The sequence below is a fragment of the Lithobates pipiens genome, unplaced genomic scaffold, assembly GCF_037356315.1.
Source record: "Lithobates pipiens isolate NorthernLeopardFrog02 unplaced genomic scaffold, aLitPip1_a1.2 Scaffold_18, whole genome shotgun sequence".
NCBI classification, from domain to species: domain Eukaryota; kingdom Metazoa; phylum Chordata; class Amphibia; order Anura; family Ranidae; genus Lithobates; species Lithobates pipiens.
The window spans coordinates 266,740,497-266,761,188 of NW_027507758.1; the positions used below are offsets into that span (position 1 = coordinate 266,740,497).

The 20,692-nt window shown below is 41.5% G+C and overlaps 1 protein-coding gene across 3 annotated transcripts in view; it reads left to right on the plus strand.

Moving 5' to 3' along the window:
• MTCL3 (MTCL family member 3) overlaps positions 1-20,692 on the plus strand; it is an 87,148-nt gene that overhangs the window by 27,811 nt on the left and 38,645 nt on the right. Inside the window, exons 5-6 of one of the 3 annotated variants that reach the window (XM_077486930.1) lie at positions 7,798-8,973; positions 19,936-20,692. In XM_077486930.1, the coding sequence (XP_077343056.1) occupies positions 7,798-8,973; positions 19,936-20,070 (1,311 nt within the window). In that variant the 3' untranslated portion in view covers positions 20,071-20,692. The remainder of the gene's footprint in view (positions 1-7,797; positions 8,974-19,935) is intronic. The other 2 variants (XM_077486931.1, XR_013276713.1) reach the window with 2 other exon arrangements.

The following is a 20,692-nucleotide window of genomic DNA, read 5'->3' on the forward strand; positions in this document are numbered from 1 at the left end:
ACTTTTCTTTTTCATTTTTGTGGTCAACACATGGACTTGGTCTTATAATTTACTGTGTTTCATTAGCACTATTAGCACCATTTGACTTTGGTTTTTCTTCACATTTGACACACTTTTGCAATACTGCATGATTTTTATTATCATTTGGATTAGATTATTCAGTAGTTAATTTCATTACGTTTCCATTTTTTATGGTTTTAATTTGAGCGCTGCACATATTTTCCTACTTGTTTTGTTGAAAAACAACAAACTTACTGGCCAGATCACTGGGTTATAAAAGAAAGAAAACCTAAAAAATAAATCTAATGCAATGCACACATCTAAGAATTGGTAATCAGCAATGTAATAAGTGTTTTCTTTTGGGTTTAATACCACTTACATATTTACTCAATCAGCTACACAGTTGTGACTTGGAGCATGCACTGGGATGAGGGGGCACTCTCTGCCTCCGTATGGTAGTGCTGGATGCCTGAGTGGCTAGTCCACAATTGGCAGCGATGTCATGTGGGAAGAAGAGAGTGGGTTATGTGCTACCCTTATATCAGAATCAGAATACTTTATTAATCCCAAAGGGAAATTATTGAATTATTATACACAGAGGGACTGGGTGTTTTTCTTCACTTCCAATTAAATACCTGTCTGACCCTGCCAGTTTCTATCCTCCCCTTTTGTACACTGACCTCGATATATATCAGGGCTGCTGAGCCCTGACACCATGGTCAGAGTACATCCCTCACTCATACGCTGCTATCTGCAGCTCTCCCTGTGTCTCCCTCTGTCCTCCTCCCCCCTTCCCTAAATGCCTGTCAGCTCTCACTAGCGCCGCACTGCTCCTCTCCCTGCTGCTTCAAAACTAACTGATTATATCATCCCATCTGTTACATAAAAAGCTGTGTCCTATTGCCTGTGCTTTATAAAATAAAAGCTAAAATAAAATAAAAGCTGATTTATACCTATTTTAACAGTGTCTTCCAACGATCACATGACTCCAGGCTCTCTGCTCCTCTCCTCCCCGCCTCCCTGGCTGACGTCAGGAGGGGAATCTCGGCCCCGCCTGCTGGAGATATCAAACGGGGAGAGCTGAGAGCCTGGAGTCATGTGATTACTGGAAGACACTGTTAAAACAGGTAGAAATCTGCTTTTTTTTAAATAAAGCGCAGGCACTAGGATACAGATTTTTATGTGACAGAATAGGTGATATGATGGTCAGTCAGTGGCTTAACAAACACTTTAAAGTGGAACTTCAGTCCTTTTTTCATCTTTCCATCTATATTAACCACTTAAGCCCCGGACTATTTTGCTGGCCAAAGACCAGAGCACATTTAGCGTTTCGGCACTGCGTTGCTTTAACTGACAATTGCGCGGTCGTGCGACGTGGCTCCCAGACAAAATTGATGTCCTTTTTTTCCCATAAATAGAGCTTTCTTTTGGTGGTATTTGATCACCTCTGCAGTTTTTATTTTCTCCGCTATAAATAAAAATAGAGCGACAATTTTGAAAAAAACACATTATTTTTTACTTTTTGCTATAAAAAATATCCCCCAAATATGTATATTTTTGGTTAAAAAAAAACACAATAAGCATTTATTGATTGGTTTGCGCAAAAGTTATAGCGTCTACAAAATAGGGGTCCGTTTTATGGCATTTTTTTATTTTGTTTTACTAGTGATGGCGGCGATCTGCGATTTTTATCGGGACTGCGACATTATGGCGGACACATCTGACAGTTTTGACACATTTTTGGGACCCTTTTCATTTTTACAGCAGTCAGTGCTATAAAATTGCACTGATTACTGTAAAAATGACACTGGCAGTGAAGGGGTTAACCACTGGTTAGGGAGGGGTTAAGTGTTTCCTGGGGAGTGATTCTAACTAGGGGGAGGGGCTGTGTGTGACACATCACTGATCATAGCTCCCGATTACAGAGAGCTATTATTAGTGACAGTGTCACTAGGCAGAATGGGGAGATGCTTGCATGCATTAGCATCTCCCCGTTCTTCAGCTCCATGAGGCGATCGCGGGTATCCATGCGGACATCGAGTCCGCAGAACCCACAATCCCACTCATGGATTTCCCAGCAGGGTCGCGCACGTGCTACCACCGGCGCGCATCTGACCACACGGCGGCAAATTCAGAGGGACATGCCTGTATGCCCATTTGCCAAGCCGTGCTATTCTGCCAACGTAAATGTACATGCGGCGGTCGGCAAGTGGTTAAGTTCTGCCCTTGTTGTTTAAACTTTGGATAGTAAAACATTTTTTTTCTGCGAGTAAATATCTTATACGGCCCACTTCCTGTTTCTTGCCTGGTAAAAAGTTTAGGCTTATGACATCATGCACAGCTCTTTCTCTGACTTTCCTGAGAGTTTGCCAGGAAGGGGGGGGGGAGTCATAAGAGGGCCAATGAGAGCTGCAGAGCTGGAGGTGCGCCTCTGTGTGTCTGTGTAAATCTAGGAAGTGAACAGGCAGCAGCTTCAGCTGCCCACAGTTAAAATGGCTGCAGCCAGAGTCGGGGGAGATTTCTGCAGCATATTTGGGAAGTACAGAGTCACAGTATATATAAAATAATATGCAAAGTGGTTGGAGGGAGGCTTCAGAATGGCAAAGATGTTTTTATTACAAATTATGTGAGCAGACTGCAGTTCCACTTTTTTTTTCCAAGTTTGTGCTGCTGCTGGGGTCATCACTAAAGTGAACCTGTTGCTTTACTGTGCGTGATCAAAGCTTAGGTTTGCTTTATGTCAATAAAAAAAAAATGCAAACGCTAGTGAAACAAGCTTAATGGAGTTGTAAAGTCGTTTTTTTTATCTTAATTTTATACATAATATACATTAAGATAAAAAGCCTTCTGTGTGTATCAGCCGCCCCAGCCCCCCTTAATACTTGCAAAAAATAGAAAGCATCAACTCACTATTATATAGGTGTTGCACCATCAGGTAATATTGCATAACAGGTCCAGCATCCCTAGAATTGCAGACTCACCAGTTATGGTGCAGTCTCCGGGACTTGGAACTCTAGTAAAAAATTGGGTACAGGGAGAAAGAGGACACCCTGAGAAAGAGGTCAGTCAAGGACCAGGCTGCTTGATAAGGGACATTTTATTGCACGATTGTATAAAAAAATAATGCACTGAAAATACAAAAACTAGGCACCCACCACCAACACCTAGACTAATATAAAATAAGACAACGTTGTCTAATTAAAAGCAGCTGCGTCACATCATGCATCAAGCACACACAATAAACTCCCAATTAGATATTAATATAAGGTACAAAAGGTAGACATTAGATAAGCACATAGATACTGATGACAAGCACCATCGGAAAACGTGCATATATCACCTCTAATGACTGTCAGGCCCCCAGCTGGGGGATATGGGGGTGTAAATATGGCAGATCCCACACACTAGGTAGTTGACCCTATGAAGCCACTACCACTAAGTTTGGCTATGTTTGACTATTGTCCAGCAGACAGGTACACTGAAGAGGATGGCATGTAACCACTACCAATCAGTAGTATTTATCTTCAACAAATCTTCAGCTTCAACCCTAGCCATATAGGTAGAGATAGCCCAGTGAGAGGTTTAGAAATGGAGCAGTGGGTTGAGGTTATCTACGGTTCAAAACAGAAAAAAAAAAAAAGTTATACAGTGATTTAGACAGTCAAAGGACCAATGGTCCGCTCAACTGACCATTTATGCAGGAGTCTCTAGTATCCGTCGGGTATCCCAGGCATCTCCATGAGAGCCCATCTGCAAGGGAGTCCTGTACTGCTCAGATCCGGTTGTTCAGGGTGCTCAGAAGTCCAGGGAACATCACTTTGTAAGTACCACTGGTGGCGCTGTATTGTAGTAAAGCCATCTTAGCTCGCTGTCCTGATTCCTCACATAGAGGTAATTCCCATTATGCTAATGGTCTGTGGTGCGCTTGCGCTGACATGGCGTGATGCATCATCCTTGAGGTATAGAGCATCACTGCCATGGTGTTGGTAACTGACATTAACCCCCCCCCCCTTATACTTACTTGAGCCCCATCTCTGTCTAGCAATGTCCACGAGTGTCTTGGCCATCCGAGACTCTCACTCCCGATTGGCTGAGACACAGCAACGACATTGGCTCCCGCTGTCAATCAAATCAGTCAGCCAATCAAGAGAGAGAGGGGGGGGCAGCCTGCAGCTTTGTGTCTGAATGGACACAGTGAGCTGTGACTCGGCTCGGGTGCCCCCATAGCAAGCTGCTTGCTGTGGAGGCACTCAACAGGAGGAAGGGGCCAGGAGCATAGAAGAGGCACCCGAGAAGAGGAGGATTCAGGCTGCTTTGTGCAAATCACTGCACAGAGAAGGTAAGTTTATATAACGTATGTATAAAAGAAGACTTTGCAATCACTTTAATGATCAAGCTTTGTGTGCAAAAAAAAAAAAAAAAGTAAAGTGCTAATAAATAATTTATCATATCAAGAATAAACAATGCCACATAACTTTTAAATATGATAGACCACCAATTTATAAGTATGTTCAGATCAAAGAGAAAGGGTGAGAAAAAAAAACTGCAGAGTGAAGGCACTTAAAAAATACCATGTCCCCAAGGTAAAGAAGACAAGGGACTCTTCCAAACAACCCCAGCCTAATGGTTTTGGGAGTCTGTGGGCAAGGGCTTATAAGAATCTGGAAGACCTTTTAAAAATAGGGGGCTTCCAGATACTGCCCCTGACCCGGCCTGGTATGGCGTAGGGGGGGGGGGGACGCATGCTTTTCTTCCTACTTCCTGGCTTATCAGACCCAGATAAGGGTCTGGTATTTATTCTTTTTTTCTTTGGGGTCCCCCTTGACATCAGGGATTAGGGTCTGGTATGTATTTTTACCCTATGCTGTTTTTTTTTACAAATATTGTTTTTGTAAAGAGTTATCAGTTACAGGCATGCTGTTCCTTTAGGAATTGTGCATTTTTAATGTTTCACTTTGAGCTTTATTAAAATTGCTCCCCCTTTTTTTCTTTTGCCTTGGCACATGTCCCCCTGGGCAGTGCCCAGCCCCCAAGGCCATTTGTTTGACAATCTATTGCCTATTAGCCTGGAAAATATCCATTACTGATTTCTCGGAATATTCCGCTCCTGTTGACTTCAGAGGGGTTTGGATTGAGCAAATTAACTTCAGTAAAGTTCACTGACTCTGGGTGCGTTCGGTTCATCCAGTATGAACAGTATTATTTTTCTACATTAGTTACAGCATTTATAAATGTAAGTATTTGCAATACCATTGACTGTAATCAAGTATAATAACCACTATATTATGTGCTTTTAAAGCATTCCAAATCACAGGAAAATGTGCATCACAAAATCATAAAAGAGGTATGGAGGCTGGCTTGGCTAATGTCCGTCTGAAAATTATCGATGCCTGGCTGTGTCTGACATCAGAATGCCAGTGTGGCCAGGCAGTGGGAAAAGCAAATAGAATTCTAGGATGCATCACTAGATTGATCACCAGCAGGAGGAAGGAGGTTCTGATTCCCCTATATAGATCTTTTTTGAGACCTCATTTAGAATACTGTGTCCAGTTCTTAAAGTGGTTGTAAACCCATTACAACTTTATGCTACAGGTAAGCAAGTCTATAATAAAGCTTACCTGTAGCTACTCATGATATCTTTTAAACCTACACGGTTTAGGAGATATCCCCTGTCCCCTGCATGTGCCTATGACATCGGCACATGAGCACTAGGGCAAAGTGAAGCAATGGCACGTATGTGCTGTTGCTTCAGTCTGTGTGCCATTACCGGCAGGAGTGACATTGTGGCGGCTCCAGCATTGCAATACCTGGAAGTAACCCCCGGAAGAGATCTCGCTGGCCGGAGGGGAAGACAAGGACGGCTGCGGGGGCTTCGTTCTCGAGTACGTAATTCATAATGAGCTAATATGCTATGCATACTAGCTCATTATGCCTTTGTCTTGCAGGGTTTTTTTTTTTTTAACCAGGGTTAACAACCACTTTAAGACCTCACTTACAAAAATATATTGATATGATAGAACGAGTCCAGAAATGGGTAACAGAAACGGAGAAAGGTCTGGGGAATTAAACATATCAAGAGCGACTTCAGGAACTTAATATGTACAGTCTGGAGGAAAGAAGGGAAAGGGGAGACATGATTGAAACCTTTAAATACATCAAGGGAAGGTGAATAAGTGTCAGGAGGGCTGTTAATATTTCAATATGAAACCAAAATCAAGAACACGGGGACATGACCTCAAACTAACTGGAGGAAAGTTCAAGATTAATCTTAGAAAGTATTATTTTACTGAAAGGGTACGTGATGCTTAGAATAAACTATCAGCAGAGGTAGTGAGTCCGTCAACAGTAAATGGCTTCAAACATGCTTGGGAAAAAACATAGATCTATACACAAAAAACAAAAAAACAGGCAAACGCGATAGACTACTCAGTCTTTTTTCTGCTGTAACTTTTCTATGTTCCATGTTTCAGTCACAGCTTTAAAATACGCAGTTGTAAATAAGCATCAAATTTTTTTTAGAACCATTACCTTTCTACTCATTCCAGGTCAGCGACTAAGGCTGGATTCACACCTATGCATTTTTTGTGCTTTTTGCATTTTGCAGATTTGCACTACAGAACGTGTTTCATAGGAAACCATGTTAAATGGACTGTAGTGCAAATCTTCAAAATGCAAAAAGCACTAAAACTGCCTAGGTGTGAATCCAGCCTAAGCCTTGATTCACACTAACGTGTTTTTTTATGCATTTTGCAGAAATGGAACATGTTCACATCAATGCATTTTTGTGCCTCTGGGTTTTTGGAAACGGTCGGGGACTTTTTTTCATGCAAAATGCAGCGTTTTGCATGTAATAGAAGTCAATTGACCTGCATCAAAAACGCAAGTACTGCGATTTTGCCGCGATTTGCATTTTTTTTCCACTGTATATAGTTGGTTGCTAAGCAACCACAGTGTAAAACAACACGCAAAACGCTGCAAAATCGCGGTAATACCGTGTGTCCAAAAACGTGACAAGCACCGCAAAAAGCACTGCAAAAATGCTCAAAAGCAACATACATTAGACAGCATTGAACAGCATTGAAGTCAAAGTATCAGAATGAGAGCCAGGATGCTATCATTCTCTAAGGAGACTTTAGTAATGGCAGTCTCCATCGGTCTCTTATGGCAGCGTTCATATATAAAAGGGTGTCATTGCATTAAAATACACGTTTAAAACCATATTTTACCACAAAGCTGTGAATGTAGTCTAAGGCGGTAGTGAGAATGCTAAAATTAATGAAGATGTTAAAATTAATGTTATATTTTAATGTTTTTTTTATCTTTTTTTTGTGTTCTTATTATAAAATCACTGATATGTAAACAGGACACATGAGGATACCATAGTTTAAAAGGGGGACTAAAACTATTACCCTGCTAGGGCCCTGTTCACTTTTAATCTGGCAGTGCCAGATAAGTTAGGGTTGTTAGTGGACACATGGTTGGTGCTTACTCTCTGCACTATGCACACTAGTTTCAGGGCCTGGAATCTATTACCAAAACCCACCAATCTAGGTGACCATTGTTGTCAACTGGCTAGATGACCACATTGAAGCAACAATGTCTACAATCACTGAATAGCAGCCAGTGAAAAATGCATATTCATGGGAAAGGATGCAATATGCACAAACCGTTTTTCTGTAAAATAGATTTTCTGCTAAGAAGCACGATAATGTGTTAAAATTGTATTGTTTGTATGATTACTGGGGATTTAGGTTTGCATTCTAACATTTGAATTTCTTGTTTTTGTCTCGTGATGAGGAGGACAATGAGGATTTGAAGTGCCAGCTCCAGTTTGTCAAAGAGGAAGCAATGTTAATGAGGAAGAAAATGGCCAAAATTGATAAAGAAAAAGACCGACTAGACCATGAAGTGCAGAAGTACAGATCATTTTATGGAGATCTTGATAGCCCTTTACCAAAGGGAGAGGCTAGTGGACCCCCTACAACAAGAGAGGCAGAACTGAAACTTCGACTGCGTTTAGTTGAAGAGGAAGCTAATATACTTGGAAGGAAGATAGTAGAGCTAGAAGTAGAAAACAGAGGTCTGAAGGCAGAGCTGGATGACCTGAGGGGAGATGACTTCTCCAGCACATCAACCTCTCTTCCACGGGAGCAAAGTGAATCGGTATCAGAACTGCGACAGCACTTGCAGTTGGTTGAAGATGAAGCTGAACTTTTACGACGTAACCTTACTGACTTGGAAGAGCAGAACAAACGGATCACTGCAGAGATGAACAAGTACAAATTTAAGTCCAGCACTCATGAAAGTTCTCGACACAATGACAATGTCAAGACAGAAGCCTTACAGGAGGAGCTTAAAACTGCACGTTTGCAGATCAATGAGTTGAGTGGCAAAGTCATGCAGCTCCAATATGAAAACAGAGTTCTCATGTCTAACATGCAGCGCTATGATCTTGCTTCCCATCTCGGTATCCGGGGAAGTCCCAGAGATAGTGATGCAGAAAGTGATGCTGGGAAGAAGGAAAGTGATGATGATTCTCGCCCTCCGCACAGAAAACGAGAAGGCCCCATTGGTGGTGAAAGTGACTCGGAGGAGGTGCGCAATATCCGTTGTCTTACTCCCACTAGGTCTTTTTATCCTTCTACTAGTGTTTGGCAGAAGAATTTTGCTGAGAGGCAGCAGATGAAAGATATACGTTCTGAGGCTGAACGACTGAGCAAGACAATTGACCGGCTTATCTCAGATACAAGCACTATAATCACTGAAGCCAGAATATACGTGGCCAATGGTGACTTGTTTGGACTAATGGATGAGGAAGATGAAGGCAGCAGAATACGAGAACATGAATTACTTTATCGGATCAATGCACAGATGAAGGCTTTCAGGAAAGAACTACAGACATTCATTGATCGGCTAGAGGTTCCAAAGTCATCTGAAGACAGAAGTGCTGATGATCCTCTTTCAGTTAGCCAGGTAGGTGTCGGTTACAGTGCAGGAACATATACACTTTATACAAAAAAATATTTTTATTCAACTAGCATGAGGTAATACAATTAAGTTTTAGAAGGCAATAATTAATGTAGTTATAATATTTTATATCTACAAACATATCTAGGCATTGTTTCCCTGAAGATAAAGTTACTATTCTTTCCAGGAGCATTCAGAAGATATTTTCAGTGTCAGGAAAACAGGCATCTGTTATGTCTTGTAGCCTTAGATTAAGGGAAATTCGACAAAGATGTACACAGGTGTCCATTCATAATAATACATGGTATAGGGTGCAAACGACTGATCTCAAAGGTTGCAGAATAAATGTCTACATTACTATACAGACCCAGAAAACTGTTATTTCGAACACTCTAGTTTTATTCCTTGAGTACTGAATTTTTTTTTACAAAATCAGCACCCAATATGCGCTATAGCTAGAAGAGACCCTTAGGTCAAGGTATGTACAGTGTAGCTTAGAGAACCTGCTTAATACAGTAGTTGTGCATAGACTTTAGCAGTAATATGTATATTAAACCCTATAGCCACATTACATAGACATCACATAACAATGCAGAGTTCCTTTGTCTACAGTTTAAAGGTGATATGCTTGAAAAAAGTCAACTGTGCATTTTTAATAATTTATTCAACAAAAATAGATTTAATAATTTACTGTAGAAAAAGAAAGAAATTAAATTTTTGTAGGTGTTTTACGTAACTGCCCACCAGTTTCTCAATTGAAATTTTTTTGTTTTTGCAAATGATCATTTTTATCAGAATTTACATCAAAATGACCACATCATCCACATCACATACAACTTATGACAGCAAGTCAATCAGTTTTTTGTTTTACAGGCTATAGTTCAACCAGGCATTAATATCTTGCAGGAACCACTTTAATACTTATACTTCCTCATATATTAAAGATTCTTAAAGCACTCACACTACAAAAAAAAAAGACACAAAAAAAAAAAGAGAAAAAGAAGATAGGATACAATTCTCTCTCCTTTTGCATCAAAGATGTCTACTGTTAGTATTGCCAAACAGCTCTGTTTTTGATGAATCAGTCCACAGTATATTTTTTCAGAAGGCCTTGGCCTATATGTTCAATGGCAACCTAACTATTCTCGAATATTCTTTTGATAGCAAAAGCATTTTCCTGGCGCACATCCATTGTAGCTGTGTAGGCATGTACAATCTTTCTGATTGTAGATGCATGCACTTTAACACCAACTTTGCGAGAGTTACCTGTGGATCCTGGAGTGAAACTTTGGGGTTCTTGAAGACATATTTTAGCAAACAGTCAGTTCTTAGGCAATTTACAGGGCCAGCCCATACTAGATAAATTAATAGTCATTTGAAACTGACAATTGTAGATCATGTTACCTACAGTGGAATGATTGATTTCTAATAATTTTGCAATCTTCGAAATCCCCTTCTTTTTGAGGGCACTAGACAGCTCATTTTAGTTTGGCATGATGACATCATACACTCCAATAGCAAAGTGTACACCAGCTCCTATATATTTGGAGTTTCAATAAGACAGGTTCCACCTGCATACTCTCCAGGGAGGTTTTAAAAATTGTTACCTAATTTAAAACGCCTGTTTCATGTGACAGAGCTGCATTTTTGTTAAAGGAGAAGTATGGACAAAGTTTGTTTGGCTGTACTTCTCCTGTGGATCACAGCAGTGCAGTTTGCTCTGCACTCCTGTGACCTGTTTTCAGCCAATAGCAGGCTGAAGCCCACTGTCAGCTAACATCACAGAGCCAGTCCAGGCTGGGAAAGATTGCAACCATATGGTCAGGATCTACCCAGAACCGTGAGCCACCAAGAGCCTGAGCCAGCTGCTCCTGCCCTCTCCACAGCCCAGCGCAGGAGGCCAGGGTGGGCTGAACAGAGAGCTGGTGACTGACAGTCACCAGCTCTCTGCTCACGGAGCACTGAGAACTGACTGAGGAATCAGCGGTATTTGGTTGCTCAGTTCTCAGACTTAGAGCTGGCAGGGGACAGATGCAGCATTGCACTGATGCTGCATCCACCTAGGTATGTATGATTTCTAAAAAACAAAACAAAAAAAACACATACTTCTTTTTTAACTTACATTATGTGAATACACACATTACATCAATACTGGGTGTCATTTCAAGGTCACGTTTAAGGGGGTGTACTTATTTTTTCACGTAACTATATATGTCAGTTGTGCACTGGGGTTCTGGGATCCTAAAGGAATATGTCCCGATACTGCCACACTGCCTTAAGTCAGATTATCTGACTATGCTGGCACTAAATCAGCACAGATCAAAAACCACTATCTGTAACGAGATTAAAATTGTGGTTTAATCCTCCCATGATTAAAGTTTTCAGCTGGTCTGCTAGGCTAGTCATAAGACTGTGGTTACATAAATAAGTAAGTCTATTAGATATATAGTAAAAGCACAGCTTCATTGATTTTGTGTGCAGAATATGTGTGTTATGAAAATAGTTATTGAACTTTATGGAGTAATATGAATGTTATTGCAATTATAATGATAATCTTATATTATGAAAAATTATCACATAAATATAAACGCTAAAAATAGGCAATATGTCAGTGAAAGTCATTAACCATATCTGACCTTTGAAGACTCAAAACTAGACTATTTTGTTAGATGAAAAGTCCCCTATGGCTTTTATGAAAAATTATTAAGAGAAACCACTACTGAGTATCAGAGCTGGAGACCTATGCCACATCCCAATAGTGGAAATTTGCAAAGGGAAGTGCCACAGGGACTGTACGGGCATAGAAAGTAGACCAGATCATACAAGAGGTATAATAAGGTAAAAAAGTACATTTATTTAAATACACATGATCATAAACTTCACAAATAAGAACACCTAAAAAACAATACAAGAGCACAGATAAAAGATACGTATAGATATAGGCTAATGGTCTAGTTGCATTTTTTTCTATATACTCAAAGAGTGCCACGTCCCAGTGAAAATTATACAAAGAAAGGGGATGAGAAACAAGAGGGACTGGAGGGCAACCAACCCCCGGGACTTTTATGACGGCACTAAATATACTTAAACCATATATAAAATCATTGAAATTTTTATTTGATGTACAAAAGACATTTTACGAACAAAATAGACAATTACATCCATTAAACATACAAAGTGACAAAGTGCATATAAAGAAACTTGGTATGTGGGCTTATATAGCTCCATCCATTACCACATTCTTATGTGATTTAAACTGCATTGTTTCTTTCCTACATGTTTCGCTCTTCAGAGCTTCCTCAGGACAATTGCAGCAAACAAAAAAACTGAAATTATATAAGAAAATTTATTTTAATACACATATACAGCATTTTTGTACATACAGTAAGCCCGGAACACAGGCATAGGAAATGTCCACCGGTATGGTTTGACATATCATGATTACATTAGTCTAGTGATGGATTCACTCCAGTCTAACAAAAACGGCCCTAACTGCAGCGAAACCATCACCAGAGAAATATTTTTTTTATTTAAACATAGGGACATAATTAACATATCAATAGTAAATCCACAAATTGATTGTCAAAAAGGGGGCAACTAAACCATTTCCAAGAATGGCGTCCCCAAATTTATTAGCATATTTAGTGCATAAATGGTGTAATTCTCCTACTAAGGAGAATGCAGAAAAAAAAAAAAAAAAAAAAAAAAAAAAAAAAACAGCAACTGGACTATGAGATATATATACTTTTCAACAAGAAAATGAAAATAGAAATAAAAGAATATATATAGAACTAAAGTCTTACCCCATATAATCAGGCAAGTTGCTTGTATTATTTATCGTTAATATCGTATGTTGGGTATATCAATTAACATTGAAATGAGGACAGATAATCTCTTCCTCCTTTACTTATCAAGCCAGCGGACCGCGGTAAGAGCCCCCATTTAGGGATCCCCCATTTCTGTCCCCAAAAGGATCTGCAGAGGCACGAGAAATATGTGTAAAATATATCTTAGCCATTGGATTATGTTTATCAAATGGCGCAGTCCAAATTTCTAACATACCTGGTAGTAATATGACAATGAAGAAATGAAACCAGTTCACACAGCCCGGTATCCACATGTACCATATATTGTCAGATAAAAGTTGGATAAGATGTGTTTCTGAACACGAGAAAATTCTCTGTATTGATCTCTGAAACAGGAAAGATAAACGAAGAGACCAAGTCTTCATTATAGCCATTCCAAAAATGAGAGTAAAAAATGCATAGCCCTAAAGTTAGGACTGCAGGCATGTCCAATTAGTCCAGTGAAGACATATTTGTCTTACCTGTTAAATGAAGCAACGTGGTCTATTCGGTGAAGTTTTAGGAGTTTCCTCCATCCGTTTGGTGGCTCCACGTGTCCGCTCCCAATACTAGCTTGGATAGCACTGACCGGGAGCCGCGAATTTAAACTCGTGTCTCCAGCCCAGCAGCGTCTGACGTCATTGCTGGGCTGCGGGCACACCTAATGGGAGGATCCCCTTCGTGCGCACGCACGCACGACGTATTTCCTTCGTGCGCACGTAGGTGTCTAGTGCGCGTGCGTAACGAACGTGTTGCACGTCCGTACAACGCGTCGGCCATTTTAGATTCTGGCCGAAGTGAAAGGCTTTGCCAGTAGTGACCCCTAGAAGCCTGTGCTGTGGCCAGGATCCACCATTTGGCCAGAGACAGGTAACCTATACGGTTTGGGGACTGTCAGCCCTGATTTTAAATTCAAATGAGTCATAATTCAAGCAAATGGGGACAAAGGTATCCCGACATAAGTGTCGGTTGCCATATGTCCCTGGTTTCAAATGATGGAAATGGAAACTGAATTGCTTGAGACCGGCAAACCCGAAGAAGGGGATTAACCCATATTTGAAACGGGGCGGGCTGACCAAACCCTCAACTGGTTGAGGAAGGTTGTAGGTCAGATCCGCCCCGGGGTGCCCGTACAGACCAAAGGGGGCAAAAAATAAAGGAGGGTCCCTTTTGTATCAAAGAGTGCCTACCTCAGTTCGCTGGCTTGAAAACACCTCATTGTTTATGGCTTTTCGAATAGCCATGGCCCGTGCTATAGGGAAAAAAAAAAATAAAAAAAAATAAAATGTTTGAAACCATTTTCCATCTCACATTTCTTTCCTCCCTGCCTATGTAAGGAAAGATTTAAAACTGATTGAGTCATTAAGTCCCGGAGATCGGGTGGCCCCCAAATTGTGTATCCATCTAGTCTCCCGCTGTAAGAGTGTATTATTGTAATCTCCCCCCCTTTCTCCCGGAGGGACATGTTCCAGGGGGAAGAAATGCATAAGACTATCATTAAACTGATGATATAAGCCAAAATGTCGGCTGATTGGGGTTTCCATCTTCCTCCCCCGCACCAGGGACACATGGTCCCTGATGCGGTGGAAGAAGGGACGCTTCGTCTTCCCAACGTAAAAAGCATTGCATTGACAGATCATAATATATACCACTCCCACTGACTGACATGTTACAGCGAATTTAGGCTTGAAAGTGTGGCCATTGGGCAGGCATATGGATTTTGACGCATGAAGATATCGGCAGAAGCCACATTTGTGGCAAGGGGTACATCCCACCTTCGAGCCCACCCTCGAGGGAGGGGAAAAATGGCTTTGTACCAAAGAGTCCTTTAGAGATCGTGATCTCCTGTATGTAATACCCGGATAGTCCGGGAGATGTTTGGCTAGGGTGGGATCTCCCTTTAAGAGATACCAGTATCTCTGAAGGGTCCCTTTAATTTGCTGATGTTGTTCATTGAACGTGGTGATGAATCTCACCCCTTCAGTGTTTCTAGGCCGTTTGTGACTGTGTATTAAAGAAGCCCTATTCTGTTTTTTGGCTCGTGTATAGGCCCTTTTGAGGCTCTTGTTACTGTAGCCTCTTTGCCGGAGGCGTAGTCTCAGTTCCCTAGCTTCTAAATTAAAATCCTCATGACTGCTGCAATTCCGCTTGAGCCGGAGATATTGTCCGTATGGGATACTCGCTATCAGAGGGGACGGGTGTGAGCTCGATGCATGCAAAAGTGAATTTGCCGCAGTTGCCTTACGGTGAAGAGTTGATTGAATTCCCCCTCCCACATCAGTGAAGATTTGCACATCAAGGAAAGTTATCCTGGACAAACTCTTTTCCATGGTAAATTTTAAATTAAAGGAATTTATGCCCAATAGGTCTATAAAGGTATTCAGATCCTTTTCATCACCCGTCCAGACAAAAAAAATTTCGTCAATGAATCTTCGCCACATTGGTATTAGATCGAAGAATCGTTGAAGACTCTCCTGGCGGAAGATTTGGCGCTCCCACCCCCCCAGGTAGAGGTTGGCATAGGAGGGGGCACATTTGGTCCCCATGGCAACCCCCTGTACCTGGAGGTAGTGGGAGCGCCCAAACATAAAGATGTTGTTGGTGAGAATAAAATATAAAAGGTCCAAAATAAATCTCCTGTAGTTGGGAGGGATGCGTCCATCCTCCACAATAAAGATTTCAATCGTCTGAACCCCCAAATCGTGGGGGATCGAATTATATAAGGCCTCAATGTCTAAAGTGACCAACCAGGTCCCCTCTGACAGCGAGATCCCATCAAGCGCCCGCAGCAAATCAGAGGTGTCTCGAAGGTAGGATGTTAAGCCCTCCACATAGGGGCGCAAAAAGTCGTGCTCTAGTCGACGACTTTTTGCGCCCCTATGTGGAGGGCTTAACATCCTACCTTCGAGACACCTCTGAGTATCCCATACGGACAATATCTCTGGCCCAAGCGGAATTGCAGCAGTCATGAGGATTTTAATTTAGAAGCTAGGGAACTGAGACTACGCCTCCGGCAAAGAGGCTACAGTAACAAGAGCCTCAAAAGGGCCTATACACGAGCCAAAAAACAGAATAGGGCTTCTTTAATACACAGTCACAAACGGCCTAGAAACACTGAAGGGGTGAGATTCATCACCACGTTCAATGAACAACATCAGCAAATTAAAGGGACCCTTCAGAGATACTGGTATCTCTTAAAGGGAGATCCCACCCTAGCCAAACATCTCCCGGACTATCCGGGTATTACATACAGGAGATCACGATCTCTAAAGGACTCTTTGGTACAAAGCCATTTTTCCCCTCCCTCGAGGGTGGGCTCGAAGGTGGGATGTACCCCTTGCCACAAATGTGGCTTCTGCCGATATCTTCATGCGTCAAAATCCATATGCCTGCCCAATGGCCACACTTTCAAGCCTAAATTCGCTGTAACATGTCAGTCAGTGGGAGTGGTATATATTATGATCTGTCAATGCAATGCTTTTTACGTTGGGAAGACGAAGCGTCCCTTCTTCCACCGCATCAGGGACCATGTGTCCCTGGTGCGGGGGAGGAAGCTGGAAACCCCAATCAGCCGACATTTTGGCTTATATCATCAGTTTAATGATAGTCTTATGCATTTCTTCCCCCTGGAACATGTCCCTCCGGGAGAAAGGGGGGGAGATTACAATAATACACTCTTACAGCGGGAGACTAGATGGATACACAATTTGGGGGCCACCCGATCTCCGGGACTTAATGACTCAATCAGTTTTAAATCTTTCCTTACATAGGCAGGGAGGAAAGAAATGTGAGATGGAAAATGGTTTCAAACATTTTATTATTTTTTTTTTTTTTTTTTCCCTATAGCACGGGCCATGGCTATTCGAAAAGCCATAAACAATGAGGTGTTTTCAAGCCAGCGAACTGAGGTAGGCACTCTTTGATACAAAAGGGACCCTCCTTTATTTTTTGCCCCCTTTGGTCTGTACGGGCACCCCAGGGCGGATCTGACCTACAACCTTCCTCAACCAGTTGAGGGTTTGGTCAGCCCGCCCCGTTTCAAATATGGGTTAATCCCCTTCTTCGGGTTTGCCGGTCTCAAGCAATTCAGTTTCCATTTCCATCATTTGAAACCAGGGACATATGGCAACCGACACTTATGTCGGGATACCTTTGTCCCCATTTGCTTGAATTATGACTCATTTGAATTTAAAATCAGGGCTGACAGTCCCCAAACCGTATAGGTTACCTGTCTCTGGCCAAATGGTGGATCCTGGCCACAGCACAGGCTTCTAGGGGTCACTACTGGCAAAGCCTTTCACTTCGGCCAGAATCTAAAATGGCCGACGCGTTGTACGGACGTGCAACACGTTCGTTACGCACGCGCACTAGACACCTACGTGCGCACGAAGGAAATACGTCGTGCGCGCGTGCGCACGAAGGGGATCCTCCCATTAGGTGTGCCCGCAGCCCAGCAATGACGTCAGACGCTGCTGGGCTGGAGACACGAGTTTAAATTCGCGGCTCCCGGTCAGTGCTATCCAAGCTAGTATTGGGAGCGGACACGTGGAGCCACCAAACGGATGGAGGAAACTCCTAAAACTTCACCGAATAGACCACGTTGCTTCATTTAACAGGTAAGACAAATATGTCTTCACTGGATTAATTGGACATGCCTGCAGTCCTAACTTTAGGGCTATGCATTTTTTACTCTCATTTTTGGAATGGCTATAATGAAGACTTGGTCTCTTCGTTTATCTTTCCTGTTTCAGAGATCAATACAGAGAATTTTCTCGTGTTCAGAAACACATCTTATCCAACTTTTATCTGACAATATATGGTACATGTAGATACCGGGCTGTGTGAACTGGTTTCATTTCTTCATTGTCATATTACTACCAGGTATGTTAGAAATTTGGACTGCGCCATTTGATAAACATAATCCAATGGCTAAGATATATTTTACACATATTTCTCGTGCCTCTGCAGATCCTTTTGGGGACAGAAATGGGGGATCCCTAAATGGGGGCTCTTACCGCGGTCCGCTGGCTTGATAAGTAAAGGAGGAAGAGATTATCTGTCCTCATTTCAATGTTAATTGATATACCCAACATACGATATTAACGATAAATAATACAAGCAACTTGCCTGATTATATGGGGTAAGACTTTAGTTCTATATATATTCTTTTATTTCTATTTTCATTTTCTTGTTGAAAAGTATATATATCTCATAGTCCAGTTGCTGTTTTTTTTTTTTTTTTTTTTTTTTTTTTTCTGCATTCTCCTTAGTAGGAGAATTACACCATTTATGCACTAAATATGCTAATAAATTTGGGGACGCCATTCTTGGAAATGGTTTAGTTGCCCCCTTTTTGACAATCAATTTGTGGATTTACTATTGATATGTTAATTATGTCCCTATGTTTAAATAAAAAAAATATTTCTCTGGTGATGGTTTCGCTGCAGTTAGGGCCGTTCTTGTTAGACTGGAGTGAATCCATCACTAGACTAATGTAATCATGATATGTCAAACCATACCGGTGGACATTTCCTATGCCTGTGTTCCGGGCTTACTGTATGTACAAAAATGCTGTATATGTGTATTAAAATAAATTTTCTTATATAATTTCAGTTTTTTTGTTTGCTGCAATTGTCCTGAGGAAGCTCTGAAGAGCGAAACATGTAGGAAAGAAACAATGCAGTTTAAATCACATAAGAATGTGGTAATGGATGGAGCTATATAAGCCCACATACCAAGTTTCTTTATATGCACTTTGTCACTTTGTATGTTTAATGGATGTAATTGTCTATTTTGTTCGTAAAATGTCTTTTGTACATCAAATAAAAATTTCAATGATTTTATATATGGTTTAAGTATATTTAGTGCCGTCATAAAAGTCCCGGGGGTTGGTTGCCCTCCAGTCCCTCTTGTTTCTCATCCCCTTTCTTTGTATAATACAAGAGCACAATCAGTAAACAGCAAAAGTTTCTTGAAACACACACATGATTTACACATAGGATCAACAAAAGTGCGTCATTACAGTATACCCGACATGTTTTGGAAAATTAGGTATAGTATTTAATTCCTTTTTCAAGGGCTGAGTTCAAATATGCTGTTTTTTCTATTAGCAAAAGAAAAACAAAAACATAACAATACGTATTCCACAGTATATGAATGTAAGTATATAGCACAGCAGTTACTTTACAGCATCAGGAATAAGTAGTACTCACATAGTTCGTGTCTTTTTACACATCAGAATGAATATAGAAGCAAGGCTGATGCCCCCGTGTTCTGCTCTACCGCGCACTCTATGAGCTCTGGGGATCACCATAAATGGCTCACAGGGTTTAGTAATACGTGAATCCACATATAAGAGCAGTAGGGGTGGAATGTCTATATATTACAGGACAGCAGCATTCGCGTCGCCACGCAACACACCAATGCTTACAAGGATCGACCAAAGACTGGGGGACATGAGTCTAGCACAAAATTGTTGTTTTATTGCACCCTTCTCCTTTTGTGTTAGACTTGTGTCTCCCAGTCTTTGGTCCATCCTTGTGAGCATTGGTGTGTTGCGTGGCGACTTAAGTCCTGTGCCATAAACAGTGGCTCCGGCGCACAAGCATTGTGACATTCTAGACATCCAACTCGACAGCCCCAGTATGGGGATGGTAACCTTGGTCCCCTCCAAGGTCATGTTTTCCTTCTTCACAAGAGGGCATCCTCTCCTTGCCCCTTGAAGGATAATAACTGGACCTGAGCCATCCCTTCTGGCAATTTGTGGATGGCCACCTCCCATGGAGATGTTGCTGATGGGTCTGTCAGAGTTCCATCTATGATCATATAAAAGCAAGCCACGCTGCACTTCGTTTTAAATAAATCAATAAAATTATGTATTCAGAATGTAAAATAAGGGACGCTACACTAAAAACTGCCACGATACCAAAACACAAATAAGACTGCAATAAAAAAAAAATAGATGTGCTGTCCATCTAAATCATAACGAACAGCTTATGATAAATATAGTGACAGCACTTGATGATGTAAGTGCTCAAACACAAAATGTGTTAATAATAATCAATATATAAACACAAATTAATATTGTGAACAGTCAATATAGTATGTGAACTACAAATTCCAGCAATCCATGATGCAGTGCTCCATCACCATAGACAAATTCCACCTGTTTACTGGAAAGATTGATCCCGAAGTTAAGAGGTCAACATCGCCTGAGTACAGGGCAAAGCCTGTCAACAGCCAGGTAACTGTACCGTAGGAACTGTCTCATCCTCTGTTCTCCAGCTTCAAACACATTAGCAGTGTCTCTGGATATTATATGCCTCAGGCTTATACCAGTGATGGTAGAAGTGTATTTTGCGGTCCAATTAGTAAAATTTTCTTCCAGTAGGGGTCCAAATCTCATTTTTGTGTGATGATTCTTTACATCACAGCCCAGGTGTGCAGGTACAACAGCCCGTTCATTTGAATGGGCTGATACACCTGCGTTTTTTGCCATGAAAAGGTCCTGGCACCTTTTAAAAAAAGCAGCTACATGGAAACTGCGTGGTGCGCTTGTACCATGCTATTTCCGGGAAAAGTGCGGGAAACTGCACCTTGTATTTCAGTGCGTATAATAGTCACTGGTACTCCTGCATGTTTTCTGTGCAGCACCTCATTTTGCGTGCAGCTGCTTGTCCCCCTTCACATCTTGCCCACCACAGCACTGCCCCCCTTCACATATCATCCCTTACAGCACTGCCCCTTTTACTTCCCCTGCACAGCACTGTCCCTCTTTACATCACCACCCCCCACACACAGAACTGTCCCCTTGACATATCACCCCCAAAGCACTGCCCCTTTCACTTCCCCCACACAGCACTGTACCCCTTTACATCACC